At 36.0% G+C, this 20,100-nt stretch overlaps 2 protein-coding genes across 2 annotated transcripts; both read right to left on the minus strand.

Annotated features, from left to right (window-relative positions):
* Positions 1-17,638: 17,638 nt before the first annotated feature.
* On the minus strand, positions 17,639-18,037 carry LOC110739620. Its single transcript, XM_021920070.1, has one exon. It carries the CDS (start codon positions 18,035-18,037, stop codon positions 17,639-17,641), a length of 399 nt encoding a protein of 132 aa, XP_021775762.1.
* A 456-nt stretch (positions 18,038-18,493) lies between these two features.
* LOC110739621 lies at positions 18,494-19,300 on the minus strand. The gene is made up of 2 exons (XM_021920071.1): positions 19,297-19,300; positions 18,494-19,203 (listed from the first exon to the last, which is right to left on the minus strand). The coding sequence occupies exons 1-2, from the start codon at positions 19,298-19,300 to the stop codon at positions 18,494-18,496; spliced, it is 714 nt and encodes a 237-aa protein (XP_021775763.1).
* Positions 19,301-20,100: the final 800 nt, after the last annotated feature.

Genomic DNA, 20,100 nt, shown 5'->3' on the forward strand with positions numbered 1-20,100 from the left:
TCTATCGAATCATTTAATCCTTCGGATTAATTCGTCTCTTTGATTCGGTTACACGATTAGGCCGAAGGGTTCAGTCAAGATTAAGCTTTAATATTAATTATTCATTAATATTACTGATCGAAAGCGGCCTCCAGCTAGGCATTCCGATCACTTGACCTAACTGAACCCTCTATAGGAATAATACACTTATTCGAAGGACACCATTCCTTTCAATCTCCCACTTGTCCTTCCGGAAAAGTGTGTTGTTTGTGTATAGCCTATTTCTTATGTCACTTAATGTCTCTTCGTGAACTATAAGGTAAGATTCTTCGTCATCCTTATTACGTCCAGAAGTGTTTCTCGATTTTCGAGTACGACTGTCAATAAACAGATGATTTCCAAAATCCATCTGAGCACGGCCATGCATTTTCATAGTCTCACTCTTCGAGAGGCCTTGTAAACAACAAAGACATGTTCCCTACTATTAATAGGGGGACATTCCCAGTCTTGCATTGTCAGCTTCCCTTACTAAGAGGCCCTAGCCGCCCAACTGTTGCCTTTATAATCCCCTTGTATAGCAGACGTTTGACAACATCAAATCGGACTAGTACTCAAACAAGAGAACTAACAATACTCATGGTCGAGGAAAGAGGTTCCGATAGCCATAATGAGTAATATACTTATGACGATTGTTAAATCTCTTAAAGCCTTCTCATATTTCGATCCAGTATAGTTCCAAACTGATACCTGTGCAAATGATTTATGACAATTGTGTCATTGTAGCACAAGAAACGGTGTTATAAATCATACTACCACTAATCTCATGCGGTCATTAGTCGTCCAACTTTCAAATGACCTCGATGAGGGATAATTTTGATATGATATTCAATGTTCACTTAATAGATGTTTCTTTATCCAAGACATGGCCTTGATACCCTATTTTAAATCTTCTCAAATCGAGTGGATTCATTATTTAATTCTAAACCACAATTAAATAGAAATGGAATAATAATTTATAGAAAAATTAAATTACTCCATAAATGAATGGTTTAACATAGTGTTTTATAATAAGATCTCCACAACTTAATTAAAACACAAATAGGGAACTCAAAGCCAATCTCCAATATGCATGATTCCCATTGCCTCAACGTGCTTTTTGTGTTTCACTTCAGGCAAAGGTTTAGTGAGTGGATCAGCTACATTGTCGTCCGTTCCAATCTTGCAAATTCTGATTTCACCCTCGGGCTTTCATTCCCTTATCATGTGAAATCGCCTCATGACATGTTTGACTTTTTGATGCCCCCTTGGCTCTCTAGCTTGAGAAATAGTCCCACTAATCACAGTAAAGGTCTATTGGTCCCTTTATTGAGGGGACAACACCAAGTTCACCACAAACTTACGAATCCAAACAGCCTCCTTAGCTGCTTCTGAAGCTGCCTAGTATTCGGCTTTAGTTGTAGAATCTGCAGTCGTGCTTTTCTTAGTACTCTTCCAACTGAACGCTCCTCCATTAAGACAGAACACGTATCCTGATTGTGACTTGAAGTCGTCTCTGTCAGTTTGGAAGCTTGCGTCAATATAACCTTCAACAACCAAATCCTTACTCCCACCATAGACCAGAAATTTATTTTTTTATTGCTTTTCAGGTACTATAGGATATTCTTGGTTGTAGTCCAATGCGCCTCTCCTGGGTCTGATTGGTATCGGCTCGTAGGACTCAAGGCATATGATACATCTGGCCTAATACATATCATGGCATACATGATCGATCCAATAAGCGAAGCATATGGAACCTGACTCATCCTCTCTCGCTCATCAGGTGTCTTCGGACACTGTTTCTTGCTGAGAGTTATGCCATGTGACATTGGTAGGTGGCCTCTTTTGGCTTCCTCCATATTGAATCGTGCCAGTACCTTAACGATATAAGTACTTCGGCTCAATCCAATCATCCTTTTAGATCTATCCCTATAGATCTTGATGCTCAATATGTACTGGGCCTCTCCCAAGTCCTTCATTGAAAAACACTTTCCAAGCCAAGCCTTTATAGACTCCAACATTGGAATTCTGTTTCCAATGAGCAATATGTCATCGACATATGAGACAAGGAATGTAATGTCACTCCCACTGACCTTCTTGTAAACACAAGACTCATCTGGATTCTTGATAAAACCAAACTCACTAATGGCTTCATCGAATCACAAATTCCAACTTCTGCTTTCTTGCTTTAATCCATAAATGGAATTATTAAGCTTGTATACCTTCCCAACATTGTTTGTATTTACAAAATCTTCCGTCTGTGTCATGTACAAAGTTTCTTCCAAAATCCCATTAAGGAAGGTGGTTTTGACGTCCATTTGACATATCTCATAATCATAATATGCGGCAATTGCTAGGATAATCCGGACGGACTTAAGCATGGCGATTGGCGAAAAGGTTTCATCATAATTAACGCTGTGAATTTGCCTTTAATTTTTTTCCACCAATCTAACTTTGTATACGTGTACATTTCCATCTTTGTCAGTTTTTAACTTGAAAATAAATTTGCAACCGATGGGTGTGTAACCTTTGAGAAAATCAACCAAGTCCCAGACATGATTTTTAAACATGGAGTCCATCTCAGATTTCATGACTTTTTGCCATTTTGTGGAGTCAGGGCTCGTCATATCTTGTTTGTATGTCGCTGGCTCATCTTCATCCATAACTAAGATGTCTTGATTCTCGGTTAAGACAACACCGAGGTATCTGTCTAGTTGAGATCTTTGCCTTTGCGACCTACGTAGGGTAATAGATTGAGCATTTGTTTTGTCATTTTGACTTTGAATATTGTCGGTTTGACTTTGACTATTGTCAACAGCTGCTAATAAAACACTTTGATTGTCAGTTTGACTTTGTTTCTCCTCTTCTTGAACTTCATCAAGTTCGATTTTCCTCCCACTTGTCATTTTGGAAAGATACTCCTTTTCCAAAAAGACACCATCTCGAGCAACATATATTTTGTTCTAAGATTGGTTGTAGAAGTAATACCCCTTTGTTTCTTTTTGTAATCCCACAAAGAAACACTTATCAAATTTTGGTGCAAGCTTGTCAGATATGAGTCTTTTGACATATGTTTCGCAACCCCAAATCTTAAGAAAAGACAACCGTGGAGGTTTCTTCGTCCATAATTCATATGGAGTCTTTTCGACAGCTTTTGATGGAGCGTGATTCAGTGTAAGTATCGCGGTTAGAAGTGCGTGTCCCCAGAAAGAGATAGGAAGATCACTAAGACCCATCATTGATCAAACCATGTCTAACAGAGTTCGATTTCTCCTCTCGAACACTCCATTCCATTGTGGAGTTCTGGGAGGTGTCAGTTATGAGAGAATTCCATGTTCTTTCATATGATCGTCGAATTCGTAGCTCAAATACTCGCCACCTCGATCCAATCGAAGAGCTTTGATTTTCTTGCCAATTGATTTTCCACTTCACTCTGAAATTCTTTGAATTTCTCAAAAGATTCAGATTTGTGCGACATAACGTAGACATAGCCATATCTACTAAAGTTGTCCGTGAATGTGATAAAATAGCGATAACCATTTCTTGCGGTTGTGCTCATTGGTCCACATACATCCGTGTGTATAAGACCCAATAAGTCACTAGCCATTTCTCCCAACTTGGAGAATGGCTGCTTTATCATCCTGCCTAGTAAGCATCCTTCGCAGTTTTCAAACAACTATAAGTCGAATGAATCAAGAATCCCTTTATGAAGAAGTTTCTTGATGTGTTTGATGTTAATATGGCCAAGACGACAATGCCATAAGTAGGTTTGATTCGACACAACGGTCTTAGCTCTTTTGGTGGTATCATTAACATTTATCTAGTCACATTTAGAATGTGTGATCCCATAAAACATATAAGAAAGACATTTAAAACAATAATTGTTATAGTCTTGTGATCAAAACAACCCGGCGTCCAACGCTATAGATCAATATATGTTCGATGGTATGAAAAACATAATAAAACGAGAATTAGTTCTATTACAAGAAAAAGACAAATAATGTTCCTACAAGCATGACGAAAGGACCATCTTCATTGTCCGCTCGTAGTTGCACATCCACTTGTGAAGCCCTCTCACTTGGTCCCTGAAAATAGGAGCATAAAGTGAGTCATACATGATATCCAATACCTATGAATGGCTTATACACAAGTGTTAATGAAGATACCTGATGTAAATGGAAAATTCCTCTTTTCCTCATCTTCTCGCAAGATCTTGCATTCCCTCTTGTAGAGGCCTTGCCCACCACAATAGAAGCATCGCATCTTCGCTTTGTTCTTGAACTACTTCTTCTTTGCTCTCAAGGGCATTTTGGTTGCTCCATAGGAGTTGGCCTTGCAAAGTAGCTGCGCCACCTCTCTCAGTGAGTGTGACTCCTTCCCACAGCTATATGCATCCTAAATGCATCATAGCCCGAGTGGAGTAAGGCAAGCAAGATATAACTTGCCATCTCATCTTCCAGTGGGATTCCGAGAAGCTCCATATGCTTGAAGATCCTAGTCATTCTAAGCACATGAGGTTGGAGGGGCATACTGGGTCTCAATTTGGTATTGTAGACCCTCGACCAAAGTCTGTACCTCTCTTTGGCAAGGAAACCTCTTCCGATAGCTTTATCTTCATGTTTGAGAGTGACCTAGTCACGTCAAACACAAGTCCATCATAATTGCCATTGAGACTCTTGGAGACTCTCACATTGACAATGTCCTCAAGTGCTTTGAGGAACATGTCCGGAAAATAGGAGGAAAACTTTTCTTTCCATTCTTCCGGGATGGAATTAGCCATTAGTCGTGAGACTTTCTTGCAATCGGAAGACCATGCATCATTAGTTTCATCACTCATGATTCCCTTCGAGTAGAAACTTGGAATGGGAGTATCAAGAATGTACTCCATGGATTAATTCTAAAGAGTTTTCCAGAGCTCCTCTTCCCATTCCTTGAAATTGACCAAGTTTAGGCTAAAAGCCAATTTGCAGACATATTTCTACAATTGAAAGAATTTGCAATGAAAAACCATTCATACAACCAATAAGTTTGAAATTTAAAGCATACATGCAAATTTTCAATCTTATTAAGCGTTTTATCCACACATTTAAAATTGTCCCTTTTAGGCGAGAATAAAACGATTCCAAGACCCCAAAAATCAAAAAGTGATTAAGCATGCTTTGGCTTGTCTTAACACTTAATATTTTAAGGTAAGCAATCCAATTGCTAATAGCTCTAAGCTACTCTTGGTCCGATAAAACGTCGCATCTTATGCTTTCTTGACGTTTATCTCCATTGCCACGACATCTAAGGACTCCTTACTAATATCATTGAGTTTAACCAAAACTAACGTGTATATGATGCCTTGCTTTGGCAAGCGCACCAACATACCTTACTTCCCTAGGAAAGTAGTAATGCCTTGCTTTGGCATAGCCCATTACTATTCTCATTAGTTCTGTAAGTGTCATTTTGGAATGGCATATTTAACTCAATATTCTTTGGGACTTAGGGTTTCTATGTTGGTTGATTTAAGTGAACTAAAGTAATCATTCAACATTCAAAATCCTAAACATGCATCTAACATCGCAATTATATATTATATAGGACATAAATAAAGATGCATTTTGGCAACTAGCATGACCCCTTGAAACTTGAGTCTTCAAATCTTCAAGGGCCTTCGTTGCATCTCCTTAGCTTCGTCTTCTTCGAAACGCCGTCTTCGAGACATCACCACCAAATTTTCAACTACTAGAAAAGCTAGGGCTGATCTAAATAATTCAAGTTCAAAAATACTTAACGGCACGCAGTCCGTATTTAGATTTACAAAAATACAAAACGGAACGCAGTCCGTATTTACTATCCTAGTTGCCATATTGTAAAACCTGCATTAGAATATCTATTCCATTCATCCATTCACTAATGTGAATGGCCCATGCATTTTTCAAATAATTCAAGCAATAATTCAAAATGAGCGCAAAACTAGTTACTAACTTAGATGGTTAATCCAATTAACGCGCCTAATTAAAACTAGTCAAAGTTGCTATCCGATTATGTGAATTAACGCAATAATAATAGCTCAAGCAATTAATGAAGCTCCCACTAAACTACACATCCCACTTAATTAAAATTAATCCAATTAAAAATAATTATTTCGGTTAACCAAAATTTTGTCAAAAAATATTTGCAAATGAAGGGATAACCGAGGCCTAGCCTCGTTTTAATTAAAAAATGAAAAATCGCAAAATCGCAAAATTAATAGCCCCCTACGACCGAGTGCCTAGAACCTAAGCCACGAGGCTTGGTTTGCGAGGCACCAAGCCCTGGGCTGCCATGCGTAGGTGCTGCCCTGCACAGCCACAGCTGCGCCAAGCCACCTGCTAGTGGCTGACAGCATCGCTTGCGCGTTATGCTGGCCCTAGTAGCGTGCTTGCAACGCACGCTAGTGCTGGCCGCGCAGGCCATGCTGCTGTGCAGGCTCGTGCTACCTAGCAGCCGCACACCGCACCACACGCAAGCCCATGCTGCACCAAGGGTGCTGCTCGCACACACCAACTCACCAGCACGACACACATTCTCGTCAGCCACATGCGGGTTGCGCAAGCAGCCCAGCTAGCTGAGAGTTTGTGCTCGAGGCTTGGTGCCTCATTTTACGTGCTAGTGCCTCGGACTTTCATTCCAATTTTTTGTGTGACATAAAACAAAATAAAAAAAAATTAATTCAAAATCATTTTTAGAACCGATGTTGAGCAATATGAAAATAAAACAAGTCCAACTTAATTAAATTCAATTTTAGTGCACAAACCAAAATTAATTCAAGAACCATTTTTTAAATTATTTTTGGCTCAACTTGATGCTACAAAAAAAATTGAGGGCTATTCTCACAATTATTTTAACTAACATAATGAGATTTGACAAAATAGTTGAATAAATAATCATTCATCTAATGAAAAAATTTTAATTAACACTCACTTGTGCACATTTGAATATTGTAATCTTCTAAAATAAAGAACAATAATTTTTCAAGCACAAGTATGAACTTTTTAAGATTCTAATCAACTCAAAAATGATTAAAACCAAAATTTGTTCATTGTGGATTTCAGAAAGTTAAGATCCAACCAAATAAACAATTAAAGATTGAATCTTTAACATTTTAAGTATGAACCTTTTAAGATTCTAATCAACTCAAAAATGATTAAGACCAAAAATTTGTTCATTGTAGATTTTAGAAAATTAAGATCCAACCAAATAAACAATTAAAGATTGAATCTTTAACATTTTAGGGGCTTCAAAAATACATTTTCGCCATAAACATTCACACTTCAAGCAATTAATTTGCTAAAATGTGAAATTGCAAGTTTATGTGAAAATAAGAGCTAACCAATTAAGCACCAATTATGACTTCATAAACATGCTTAATGAGGGTTAAAATTGCAAAAGATTAATGGTATAATCAAACGCACAATCCAACAATTGCATGCCATAATTAATCAAGTTTTAAAGATTTAAAATTTTTTGTCAAAAACGAAAAACCCCTCGAAAAGCCTCTTTCTGGGTAAAGTCTTAGAACATCGATTCCACCCAAAATTCACTACTTTTTAGTCAAAATCGGAGTTCGTAATCCAAAATTAGCATAAATACGATTTTAATCCAATTAAAAAACGAGCTCCTAATCTAATTAGGTTGCTAAACCAGAAATTTAAATTCATTTTAAATCACCTTAAATAATTTTTAATTATAAAAACTAAATGCAAGAGGCTCTTATACCGCTGTTGGGTTTTGCGGTGTCCGACACCGCGTGGAAACAAAACCCGATAATCGGATCGCATGCATAACAATTGCAAGATAAATAAAAGCATGCAAAATAAATATAAACATAAGAAAAGAGAGAGAAAGAATGCTCACCCTTGTAGCGTACTTCGCTCAACCGTTGAGCTCGGACTTGAAAGCTTCACACCCTTGCTATCGAACCGTAACTGGTCCCTACCTCGAAGCTTAGTCAAGGCTAGACCAAAATAACTTAGAGTTTACGAACAAAGGTTTTCTCTCTTGTGGAGATCTCTTAAAGCTCACCAACTCAAGTGCCTTTTCCCAAATGCCAAATGATTGGTATTTATAAGGAATATTGCCCAAGAAATCTCATCATCTTTCAATGTGGGATAGTTGGTAAAAAGGCAAAATAGAATTTAATTTAATTCTAAATTAAATTAAAAGCCATGAAACAATAATCAAATGAGAAGTGTCATCACACAAAGAGGGAGTAAGTGGGAGGACCACCTTGGCCTTGAAGAGCAAGGCAAGGGGCTGCCCCCACCTTCTTCGGTTAACTCGAGCAGTTGCCCGGCCTTGGGCAGCAAGGCCAGCCTTGTGGCAACCTTGCGCCACAAGGCTAGGCATGCTTGCCCATAGCCGGAATCCCACGCCTAGCAGTAGCCAGGCCATACGCCTACCCCGCAAGCACGCAGCAGTACGCACAGGCCCAGCAGCAGTGGCGTGGCCATATCAGTAGCACGCAAGCGCCAGCCTTGCTGCTGGCCTCGCTATGCTGGCGCACCAGGCTGCCCACCTAGCGCGCACGCAACGGCAAGCCTAGCTGGGCCTTGCTATTGGTGCTTTAGTGCTTGCGGCCCCTTGCCACTTGCCTTCGATCTGAGGCATGGCTAGGGCTCGTGCTATCCTTGTAATTTTAGCACGATACGTCATTTGATTTTTTTTCTCGTCTTCGTCGATTCCTAAAATCGACTCGACGTACGACGCTCGATTTTGACGCTCTAAGCTCGGAATCCGACGTCTTAGTTCGTAAAATCTCTATCGACATATTTAATCCTTTGGATTAATTCGTCGCTTCGGTTCGGTTACACGATTAGGTGTGACTGAAAGGGTTCAGTCAAGATTAAGATATAATATTAATTATTCATTAATTTTACTAATCGGAAGCGGCCTCCAGCTAGGCATTCCGATCACTTGACCTCACTGAATAATTAGCTTTTTAATTAATTCCGAACCCTCTATCGAAATAATACACTTGTTGGAAGGACACTATTTCTTTCAGTCTTCATGTTTTTGCTATATGAATCAATTCCTTGTTGCACCTGCAAATACGAACATACACATAAAAAGGAACAGGAATGCCAAAGGCTACAATTATGTACAAAAAGGAGTTAGAAAGGGATAAAAGTAGGGGGAAATACTACAAATTGGGTTAAAAACACCTTGATAAGTGGACAAATAAAACACTTATCAATCTTTCGACCGGATTCCGGCCATTGACTTGTTTTTCGGGCCAAAAAAAATCACCTGACTTGCGAGTTACCACTTAATAGCTTCTCAAATTAACAAGCAAAATGGGTATGAATGAAAAAGTAATTAAAGGAATATTGTGGGTGCAGTGGAATGATTCAAGTAAGTTAATTTAGTTTTTAATGGACTAGGTGAGAGCCTTCTAAGAAGCTTGTAATACCCTCTTTAATCTTTCTTGATATATGTTGATTTATCAAAAGAAGTTAAGAAGATTAAACTTAAAAAGTAGAACCATCGTATTGCTTTTGTTACTCACTTACACTAACACATGGTGTAATGTAAACCACGTTGCTAGAAGATGTTATAAAATGGAAAAGAAACAAGATTAAAAAGGCAAGAATCAAATTCCACAATTATTACTTCGTATTTGATTTCAAGGTATCAATGTTACTATGCAAATTAAAATACAAGCATACAACCACTTCTTCGCAATTACAGGTAAAAAACACTAGTCATTCTCTTTATTGTGCTGAATTGCTCGGGTCTCAATAATAATTGTGTACATGTAGATCAAATTCTAGATCGAATAATTTATAACTTTGAATTATGATGATTATAATATTTTAGGTTGGTCAATTTTTGACACCTCTATCAAGGTAGATAACAAAAGTTTGGAATATATTCCAAGTGAATATGTTAAATACGTAAATGTGGATTTGGGCCACACCCAAAACTAAGAAAAAGAGTCCACTTCACAAAATTAAAAAAGGTTCTATTTCAAAATTAAATAACATTAAGAGGAGTAGCCTTTTAGCTTTATAAAGTGTTTCACTCTCTTCTCTTCGAAAGTATATACTTTACCAGAATATGCTAAACTTACACATAGGACAACATTACTCATATTTTTGGCATTTTGTGCATTTTGCTTATTGATTATGGTCTAGGTTATTGTAAATTTTGTCCTAATAGTATTGAGATGTGGTCATGACTTTTTGGAACTAATGTATATTGAAATGTGGTCAGTACATTAGTCTTGAATCTCTTGATACTGATGTAGAATTTTTTAATTTATTTAATTAACTAAAATTTTAATTTTCTGGAAGAATGTTGTGAATTTTAATGCAAGAATACATATATTGGTGTGCTATGGTCATATTTCAAAGTTCACAGATACCACTAAAATGACTAACTTATGCATTTTCGCACATTAGAAGAAGTTTAATACCAAGGTTTTGATCAAAACCACAATCTTCATGGATCTGAATGACGATAGTTTTAAAAAAATTCTGTATTTTCAATATTTTTTTTTTTTTTTTTTTTTGACACCCAATAAATCAGACTTAAACTTTTCTTATTCTTATTCCTAAGTATACTGTGTTTTCTTCTTATGTTACCAAGGTAAGAAGCTTTAGGCTTGACATTGGAACAACTGGTTGCCAAATAATATGACACAACATAACCCAAAATAAGGTCGACCACAACACTATTAGACACAAAGTTGTTACATTTAGGTACAACTAATAAAAAGTGAAATTAAAATTAAACATCATGAAAATAACGATATAAGGGGTGGGTCAAGCCATGCCTAGGCCATGAGCACCTTTTTGAGTTGAGCTTGGGATGTGCGTCAAGCTAGACCCAATGCACATCTAGCTTGATTCAACCTAGCACCAGTGCGTAGGAAAACTATAGTTTTAAGCTAGCCAAAACCAAGTACTACAATTTATGTACACATCTATTCCTTTTTATTTGTCTCATTTTGAGTATTTGTTTAAAGGGGAACTTTGACCATGATTATTCATTATTACACATAAAAGAAAAAAAAAATATCACATGATTGCTATTTGTTAGATTCATCTTAGCATAGTTTCAAAACATTAACATTTTATAATAATATGGAATAATAGACACTGTTGTTCAAATATACTCTTTTAAAATAGTAGAAATGACTATGTGACAACCATTAAGTATCAAGTCGAGTAGTACATTAATGTGAAGTATAATATACTAGTAATAATATACTAAAAGTATTAGTATATTAGAAAAGGATGTGGTACTGTGAATCTGTACGTGTGATCAACAAAACTTTTTTTGAATAGTCGAAAGAATATCAAGCCTTTCAATTAAACTAAAAAGTAGAAGCTTCGTATTGCTTCTGTCACACATTGTGTAATCCCACGTTTGCTAAGAAATGTTATAGAATTAAAAAGAACCAAAATGGTAAAGCTAGGAATCAAAAGCCTATCTTATTGTTTTATATTTTTTTTTGTTAATAGACATCAATCCTAATTATATAATATATTTTTTCGTCAAAAAAAAAAAAAATTATTTTTTTTTATCGAAAAATAACAGAAGTGAATTGTATTTCGACACCAAATGTGTTATTAAAAATAAATATCTTATTATATATGCATATGACATATTTTCCCTATGATTAAGTCTGATCACGAGAGTTCGTCTGAGAGGAGAGAATGAGAAAACCTTAATCACGAGAGTTCGTGTGAGAGGAGAGAATGAAAAAAAAAAAAAAAAAAAAACCTTAATCACGAGAGTTCATGTGAGAGGAGAGGATGAAAACACGAGAGATCCTGTGAGAGAAAGAGAAAAGCCTTAAACATGGGAGATCGTGTAAGAGGAGAAGAAAAAAAAAATATGTATATGGCGCGTTCAAAAAGAAAGGTGTTCTTATTGTCATTCCTGTTTGATTGTTGGTTGATGGGTTCGAAAAGAATGGCATTCTCATCATTTGCAAAAAAAAAAAAAAAAAAAAAAAAAAAAAAAAAAAAATAAATAAATAAATAAAATGTGCAACTTGACTTCAACGAAGAGAAGAATTTCAAATCACAACATTCGTGTTACTATTATATTGTTATGATTGTGGAACGGTGTTAAAGATATAAAATATCCAAATACTAGGAATCTAGATAGAATGAAATAAAAGATATTATTGTGATATTATATTGTGAAAATATTATGGTGAATATCTCGTGAAATAATATATGTGAGCTATTGTGGTAATTTTAAGAAGTTAAGATATTTAGAAATATTAAGGTTAGATATTATTATTGTCTATATATATTGTAATATGGTCATATTATGAATGAGAAATATTATTGAGACCAAATAGAACATGGTAATTTAAATTAGTCATTTTAATTTATAATTCAGTGAATTAGAAGGGTGGGCCAAACGAGCTGAGCCAAATGAGTTATGTGTTGTATGAGTCGTATCTGGTTACTGTAATGGATTGTGTGGTTTAGGTTCATGTGTTAAGTGGATTGTGTCAGCTGGATTGTAACAAGTGTCAAGTTATGTGGGTTGTGTCGAAGTGGACTTGGTAGGAAAAAATGAATCTACGACACAATAACGCCTAACCTCAAGCTCTGCCGAGTCCATGCCGGGTCATATATGTCCAAGTTAAACTCGGTGGATCCACTAGCCATATAGGTCAGGGTAGGCCGTGTGCGACCCTGCCCATTTACCACTTCTACTCCATACTATCAATTTGGTAAATAAGAAAAGCATTAATTGAGCAGAATAAGAAAAAAGATGGTCAAAATGAAAAAGAAAAAATGAAGCATAAAATTCTCGCCTTTCTATGAATCTACACTAGGTAGATTTCCACGCCATTAAGCAAAGATCAATGTAAAACCATCAAGCTGAAATTGTGGAATAAAGAAAGAAAATTTAACCAAAAGGAAAAAAAACATTAAAAAAAAAAAAAGAGTTTGTCCAAAGTTAAACAAAATAACAAATGGAGTGATGGACCATTTTATATATTTGCTTTTCAAAAAGTCATCACCTTACCCCATACAAAAAAAGTATCCACGTACACTTAACGTGAAAGTTAGATGTATTATTGTATTATTGTATACCACCAATACCCTCATATTACTTATAAATGCTAGATTTTCCCATTGTTCTAAGGTCAGTCAATCAACCAATTTCATCTTCTTATTATTACTCTTCCCCAAAAAAAAAAAAAAAAAAAAATGATGGATTCTATCAATGTAGAAAAAATCCTAGCATTAAGAAGATATAAACAACAACAAATTAAGACGACCCTAATGTTTTATCCAATTGTAGCTTTAATTTGTGGTATATTTTGTACTAGTCCATTTTGGTTACCTTCTATGTATTCATCTATGAAATCCTTTCTTTGTGTTTCTCTTCCTACAATCTTGTCATTTTTCTTCAATGTGAAGTCTCTTTTCATTATTGGCAATCTTATTGTTATCTTTCTCTTGGGTGAGTCAAAGATTAATCAAGGGTCAGAAGCCACATGTCCTAAAAAAATCGACAAAGTTGAAGTCGAAAAGGTTAAGGTGAAGCAAGAAGAAAAATTGGTTGAAGTTGAATGTAAGATCGCAGATGCGGTAAAGATTGAGGCAGAGGAAGTGGAGAAAGAATCGAGTCGAGTTGAAGAAGAGGAGAATGAAATAGGAGATGATTGGGAGGAGATTGAGCACATTGAGGATGTGTTGGAGTGTAAAAAGGAGGAAGTTGTTCATGAGTTATTGTCAAGTGATGAATTGCATAGAAGGGCAGATGATTTTATTGCTAGGGTTAATATGCAAATCAGATTTGAAGCTGATCATGAAGTGTTACTTTGTAGTTATTAAGATAATATATGGGATAATCTTTTTTGTAGATTTATATTTTGTAGATTATTAATTATTGGTAAAGTTATGCACAAAAGTGGCAAATGATTAAGTAGCTAGTATGTCACTATGTTGATTTTGCTAGTTAGCTATCTACTACTAAGTACTTAGCTCACTTACATTTCTGTAGCTAAGATGCTAAATAAGTATGGTATTTATGAATTAAGCAATAGTTTTATCTTAATTAAGAAAGATAATATTATCTGTTTAATGATAAAACCACAAATTAAAAAGTCTTTTTTGTGGTTAATTATTTCGTATATTATTACAATTCATACATGTTTTGATCAATTCGTTGTCCATTTGGAATTAAAGAAAAAATACTTTGTCCATTCAGTCATTGTAGAGGAAACCAACAAATATAATCTCAAGTAATATTAATTAGTCTTTGATATATCAAGAAAATAAAAAATTCAATTCGCACTTGATTTAGCAGTAAGGACACAAATAATGAGGTTTTAAAATTAATTTTCACTAGAGGCAACCTTATTCTCCCCACTCACAATGAGCCTTGTACGTTTACCTGGACCAAGTTCTTTACTAAATAAGGCTTACTCTTCTCCTTGTATGAGGATCCTTGCCAATATTCTCAAATCTGTATGTGTAAACTATAAAGTACTCAAATCATCCATTTAGCCTACATGGCACAGTTTAATTGGTTGATTGATTCTACTTTTATGTAAACAATATCCCCCCATCCACCTCTTCTCTCCTTGTGAACCAAAAACAAATCTACCCCTTTACCCTTCCAATCTCCTTATTAAAATCTAAACCCCTCTCGATGATGATGATGATAAAACGAGGCCTACACAAAGTTCCATTGATTTACCAAACTACCATATTATAAATATCTTTCTTTCTTGTTTTTTTTTTTTAAGAAACCATATTATAAATATCTAAATGTATTTGGACTTCCTCTATTTGTACTACTTTCTTTGTTGCAAAAAGCCAAAAATCTTTTGGACCTCGAATATAGTCACTACTCCATTTGTCTCCATATAAAAGTCTCATGTAATCCGTGTCAATACTTTTGGTTGTTTATTGATAAGTATGGGACATGTAAATTGAAGTAGAGCTTCACAAATGACCATTTTGTGTGACATTTTAGCACTATATATAAATTTGAATTGCAAATAGACTCAATCATGGAATATAATTAATCTTAAGGCTCATGACTTCATTCTAAACTTAAAATGGTAGGAAAGACATAGGTATATGAGACTTACTGGGGCATGACATATATTTTAAGGATTAGCATTGAGTCAAAACGAACATACAGATTAAATGTTTTATGTGTGTACCTTGAATGATCCATGGTGATGCATGTTTGGTTTATGGTGTTTGGAGTTTTAAGTAAAGAAGCATAGCAAAGGGCTGACTTCATATGATCATATATCAAATCAAGAAATGATATTGAGTTGATTTTTATTGGAGGTGATAATAGCTTTCCAACGAGTGGTCATGAATAAGCCTATTTTCGATAAGAAACAAAGAAATTATGACCATTGTACGAAGAGTTTTCTGTCAAGCATTTTGCGGAATGGTTCGCATGAACCTTGAGAATAGAAGTTCGATTGATCATTCTATATAAAAATTTGCTCGAACCATGGGTAGGTTTGATCGAACTTACTCGGCCAGTTGGCCTCTTCTGAATGTCGACTGCCGAACTCTAATCTTGGTCGTTGGATTGTCCTTATTTTCAAGCACTATAAATACATTTTGTATAGTCTTGTAAGAGTATGAAAGAGACAAACACAAGTGATATCGATATAAACTAGCTCAATTACCAAGAACATACACCATATATTTCTCATCTCTTTCAAAATTCATTCATTGTAATTCTTCTTCTATTGAAGAGTAATATAAGCTCCAATCCCCAAAAGTGGATGTAGTTCATGTTGAGTGAAACACTGTAAATCTTGTGTGTGTTTTAATTTGTGCACTTTTAATTGATTTCTCATTTCAACTTGCATTGTTCTTACAAATCAAAACCAAATCTTAAAAGTTCCAATATCGTAACAAAATGATTATTTCATAATGAAAAATTATAATCTTAGTTAGCTAGTGTTTATGTTGAATTATTATTTAGTTTAAAATCTAGTATTTATGTTAAATTATTATTGTTAGCATTAAGTTTGTGAAAAGGGTCAATGACTAAGAGGGTGATCCATCATTGCACATTGCACCAGACGTTTGACCATGTGTGAACTTTCCCCATGACTCATGCTTGAATTAAAGCACAGAACAAATGTCATGGTATAGGAGTTAGTTTTACGACTTAGAGCATCTGCGACTATATTTGCTTTCCACTCATGATATTGTATGTCTAAGTCGTAATCTGTCGTATACTCTAACCATCTCCTTTGGCGTGAGTTTAAATCCCTTTGAGTGAAAATGTATTTCAAACTCTTATGGTCTGTATAAATCCTACATTTCACTCCATATAAGTAGTGCCTCCAAATCTTTAGCGCAAAAATGATTGCAACTAGTTCTAAGTCATGAGTAGGGTAATTTACTTCATGAGTCTTTAACTGTCTTGATGCATACGCAATCACCTTCCCATTTTGCATAAGTACACATCCTAGACCATTCTTGGATGCGTCACTATATACAGCATAAATTCCACTATCGTCTGGCAGTGTAAGCACTGGCGCTGTGATTAGCTTTTGTTTCAAGAGTTGGAATGCTTCCTCACACTTGTCATCCCACTCAAACTTCTTGTCTTTCTTCATTAGAGAGGTCATAGGTTTAGCAATCTTCGAGAAATCTTTCACAAAACACCTAAAATACCCTACTAAACCTAAGAAACTCCTAATGTCAGACACCGTTTTTGGCGTAGGCCAACCTTTCACTGCCTCGATCTTTGCTGGATCTACTTCTACCCCATCTTTGGACACAAAATGACCTAGAAATGCTACTTTCTCCAACCATAACTCACACTTAGAGAACTTTGCGTACAACTTGTTTTCCCTTAGTGTTTGCAGAATTGCTCTTAGATGTTCTACATGTTCTTCTTTTTTACTCTTCAAATACACCAGTATATCATCTATGAACACTACCACAAACTTGTCCATAAATGGATGAAACACCATATTCATCAAGTCCATAAAGATTGCAGGAGCATTCGTCAATCCAAAAGGCAACACTGTGAACTCAAAATGTCCATATCTTGTTCTAAATGCAGTCTTGGGAATATCTTCATCTGCAATCCTAAGTTGATGGTAACCAGACCTTAAATCAATCTTAGAAAACACAGTTGCGCCTCCCAACTGGTCAAATAGGTCATCAATCATTGGTAATGGGTACTTGTTCTTTATGGTAACCTTATTTAACTCCCTATAGTCAATACATAGCCTCATACTTCCATCTTTCTTCTTCACAAATAATACTGGCGCTCCCCAAGGTGATGCACTTGGTCTTATGTATCCCTTTTCTAATAAATCCTGCAATTGCTCCTTTAACTCACTCATCTCTACAGGTGTCATTCGATATGGTGCCTTGGAAATTGGTGTTGTTCCTGGAACTAGCTCTATTGTGAAATTAATTGCCCTTTTGGGTGGCATTCCAGGAATCTCTTCTGGAAACACATCCAGAAACTCATTTACTACTTCTATATCCTCAGGCTTAGTTGTTTCTTCATGTTCCATATTCCTCACACTACAAAAATACATTGGATGCCCCTTCTTAATATACTTTGCCAATTTTAACACAGATATGATCCTTGGGCACTTGGTTTCACCATGCATTCAATATGTCACCCACTCATTATCAGCTGTACTCATTTTTACTTTCTGTGATCTACAACTAATCTCTGCACTGTACTTGCTCAACCAATCCATTCCCAAAATGACATCAAAGTCACTCAACCCAAACTCAATGAGATCTGACAAAAACACTTTTCCTTCGATTTCTAAAGGTACATCTTTAAAGGTCTTGTTACACTTTACTACCCCACCCGTAGGAATAACTATAGACAAATCTACCTCATCTACGGTTTTCAAACGGTTTGATAATTTTGAAACAATGGCCTTTGAAATGAAAGAAAAAGTTGCACCAGAATCAAACAAGACTTTAACAGGAATATAGTTAATAGAAAAGGTACCAGTGATGTCATCTTTCGTGGAATCAGCCTCATGCCTACTCATTACATTCAACTTTCCTCCAGCTCCACCTTTCTGTTGGTTATTTCCATTATTATTATTGGTTTTCGCCGCATTCTGTTGTGCCCCCTTGTTCCCAAAATAGTTGTTGCTTCCTTGAAAGTTTCTCTGAACCCCTCCTTGATTATTTCCTTATTTTATTTTGATTGGGATCCTTGGAGAAACATTCACACTCCCTGTGTCCTAACTTGTTGCAAGCACGACAGGTGACCAAATTTCCATCACAATCCCTACCAGGGTGGTTATTTTTGCACCTTTTGCAAAAATAGCGACTTCCACCCTTATTATTTCCCTGGTTAGATTCTTAGCTCCACCATTAAAGTTCCGACCACCTTGGCGATTGTTTCCTTGAAAATTATTGTTGTTGTGGAAGTTGTTGTTATTATGGTGGTACTTCTGTTTCTTGAAGTTGTTCTGGTTACCTAGCAGGTTTCTAGAGTTCTATCCCACCTCTTTTCTCTTTTCCTTTCCTTCCACTTTAGCTATCTCTTTCCTTTTCTTTAATTCTAAGGCATATAGGTGTGTAGCTCTCCCATACACTTCATCCAAGGTTTTAAATACTTGCCCACACAGCTTTAACTGCAAATCAATAGTCAGTCTACTCTCAAACTTCCTAGCCTTAGGCTTTTCTGTAAAAACAGACTCTTTAGCAAATCGTGACAGCTCAATAAACTTGGTGTAGTATTCAGTGACCGACATATTCCCTATTGCAAGGTTAGAAAATTCCTCAGCTTTTTGTTTCTGTAAGAAGCTAGGGTAAAACTTGTCCCTAACCTTCTCCTGAAACATCGTCCAGTTAAATCTAGGTAGTGCCTTAATGGTAGCTTCATTTTGCTGCCACCAAAGGTCAACTTCACCCCTGAGGTAATAGGTAGCACAACCTACTTTTGAAGTTTCCGTACACCCTACTGCCCCAAACGGTTTCTCAAACTCCCTTAACCAATTTTCCAATATAGTTGGATTAGGCTCTCCTTGATAGGTTGGTGGCTTGCTCTGCGGCACCTTCTTAAATAGCTCTCCCTGAGCATCTACATTATTGGTTGAGTTCCTTGCTAATTGTTGGGCAACAGCAGCCAACTGCCTCACAACTTCACTTAGCTCTCCTCCATCGTTGTTGTTACCACTCACTCCCTCCTGCCATCTTTCTTCGCCTGAATTAAAACAAAGGGGTATTTATTAAATATGGTCTTGGCTAACTCTCATGTTAGACACCCATATAACTAGTTAATACCCTTAAAGCATACACATTAAATTTTAAGCTAACAAATTGGGATTACAAAAGTTAAAATTCCCAAAATTTGCAGCTTTGTCAACCAAATATTGATTGCTAACCAACCACACATTTAATGAAGAATCACATTAATCAACAAAAATAATTCCCATGGATTCCCAGAGTTTAGAAATGAATTATTGGAATATTTGCGAGTAAGAAATGGCTTCTTGGAGTAGTGATACGAAATGAATGATTTGAGAACGAAATAAATTATTTGTCAATAAATGAATAATTGGACAAGGAAATAAACGAAATTTTATTGCTGAGTAAGAAAATGAATGGAACACTGAAATAAAATGAGTTTAAATAACTTATGCAACTACATAAGTTTACTGACTCACTGTGGACATGCCACTTATTGCTTCACTGAAACTAGAATAATTAAAATGCATAAACGAATCTAAGAATCCTAAAAGAAATGAAACTACAAAAATCTAGTCCTTTCGAACATTATCCTTCTTGTCGGTAGATTGTTTGTAGCTTCCAAGATCGAATTCAGGGTCATCTTCTTCCTCCATTGGTTTAGGTGACTCTGGTTCTTGCTCTACTTGGACAAACTCTTCGTCTTCCTCATCATCAAATGAAATGTCGATTATAATTGGAGTTGGAGGTGGATTTGGATATGGAATCTCCATAATGGAACTATCAACAGTATGGCTACTCTCATCCATCATCTCTCCTTCTTCCTGCCCTCCATCTGTCCCTGCTTGATTACCCTGAGTGGGAGAAGAACTTCCTGACTGATGACTAGTGGAAGGGAAATTATTCCCTGCTG

Source organism: Chenopodium quinoa, unplaced genomic scaffold, assembly GCF_001683475.1.
Source record: "Chenopodium quinoa cultivar QQ74 unplaced genomic scaffold, ASM168347v1, whole genome shotgun sequence".
Taxonomy (NCBI): Eukaryota; Viridiplantae; Streptophyta; class Magnoliopsida; order Caryophyllales; family Amaranthaceae; genus Chenopodium; species Chenopodium quinoa.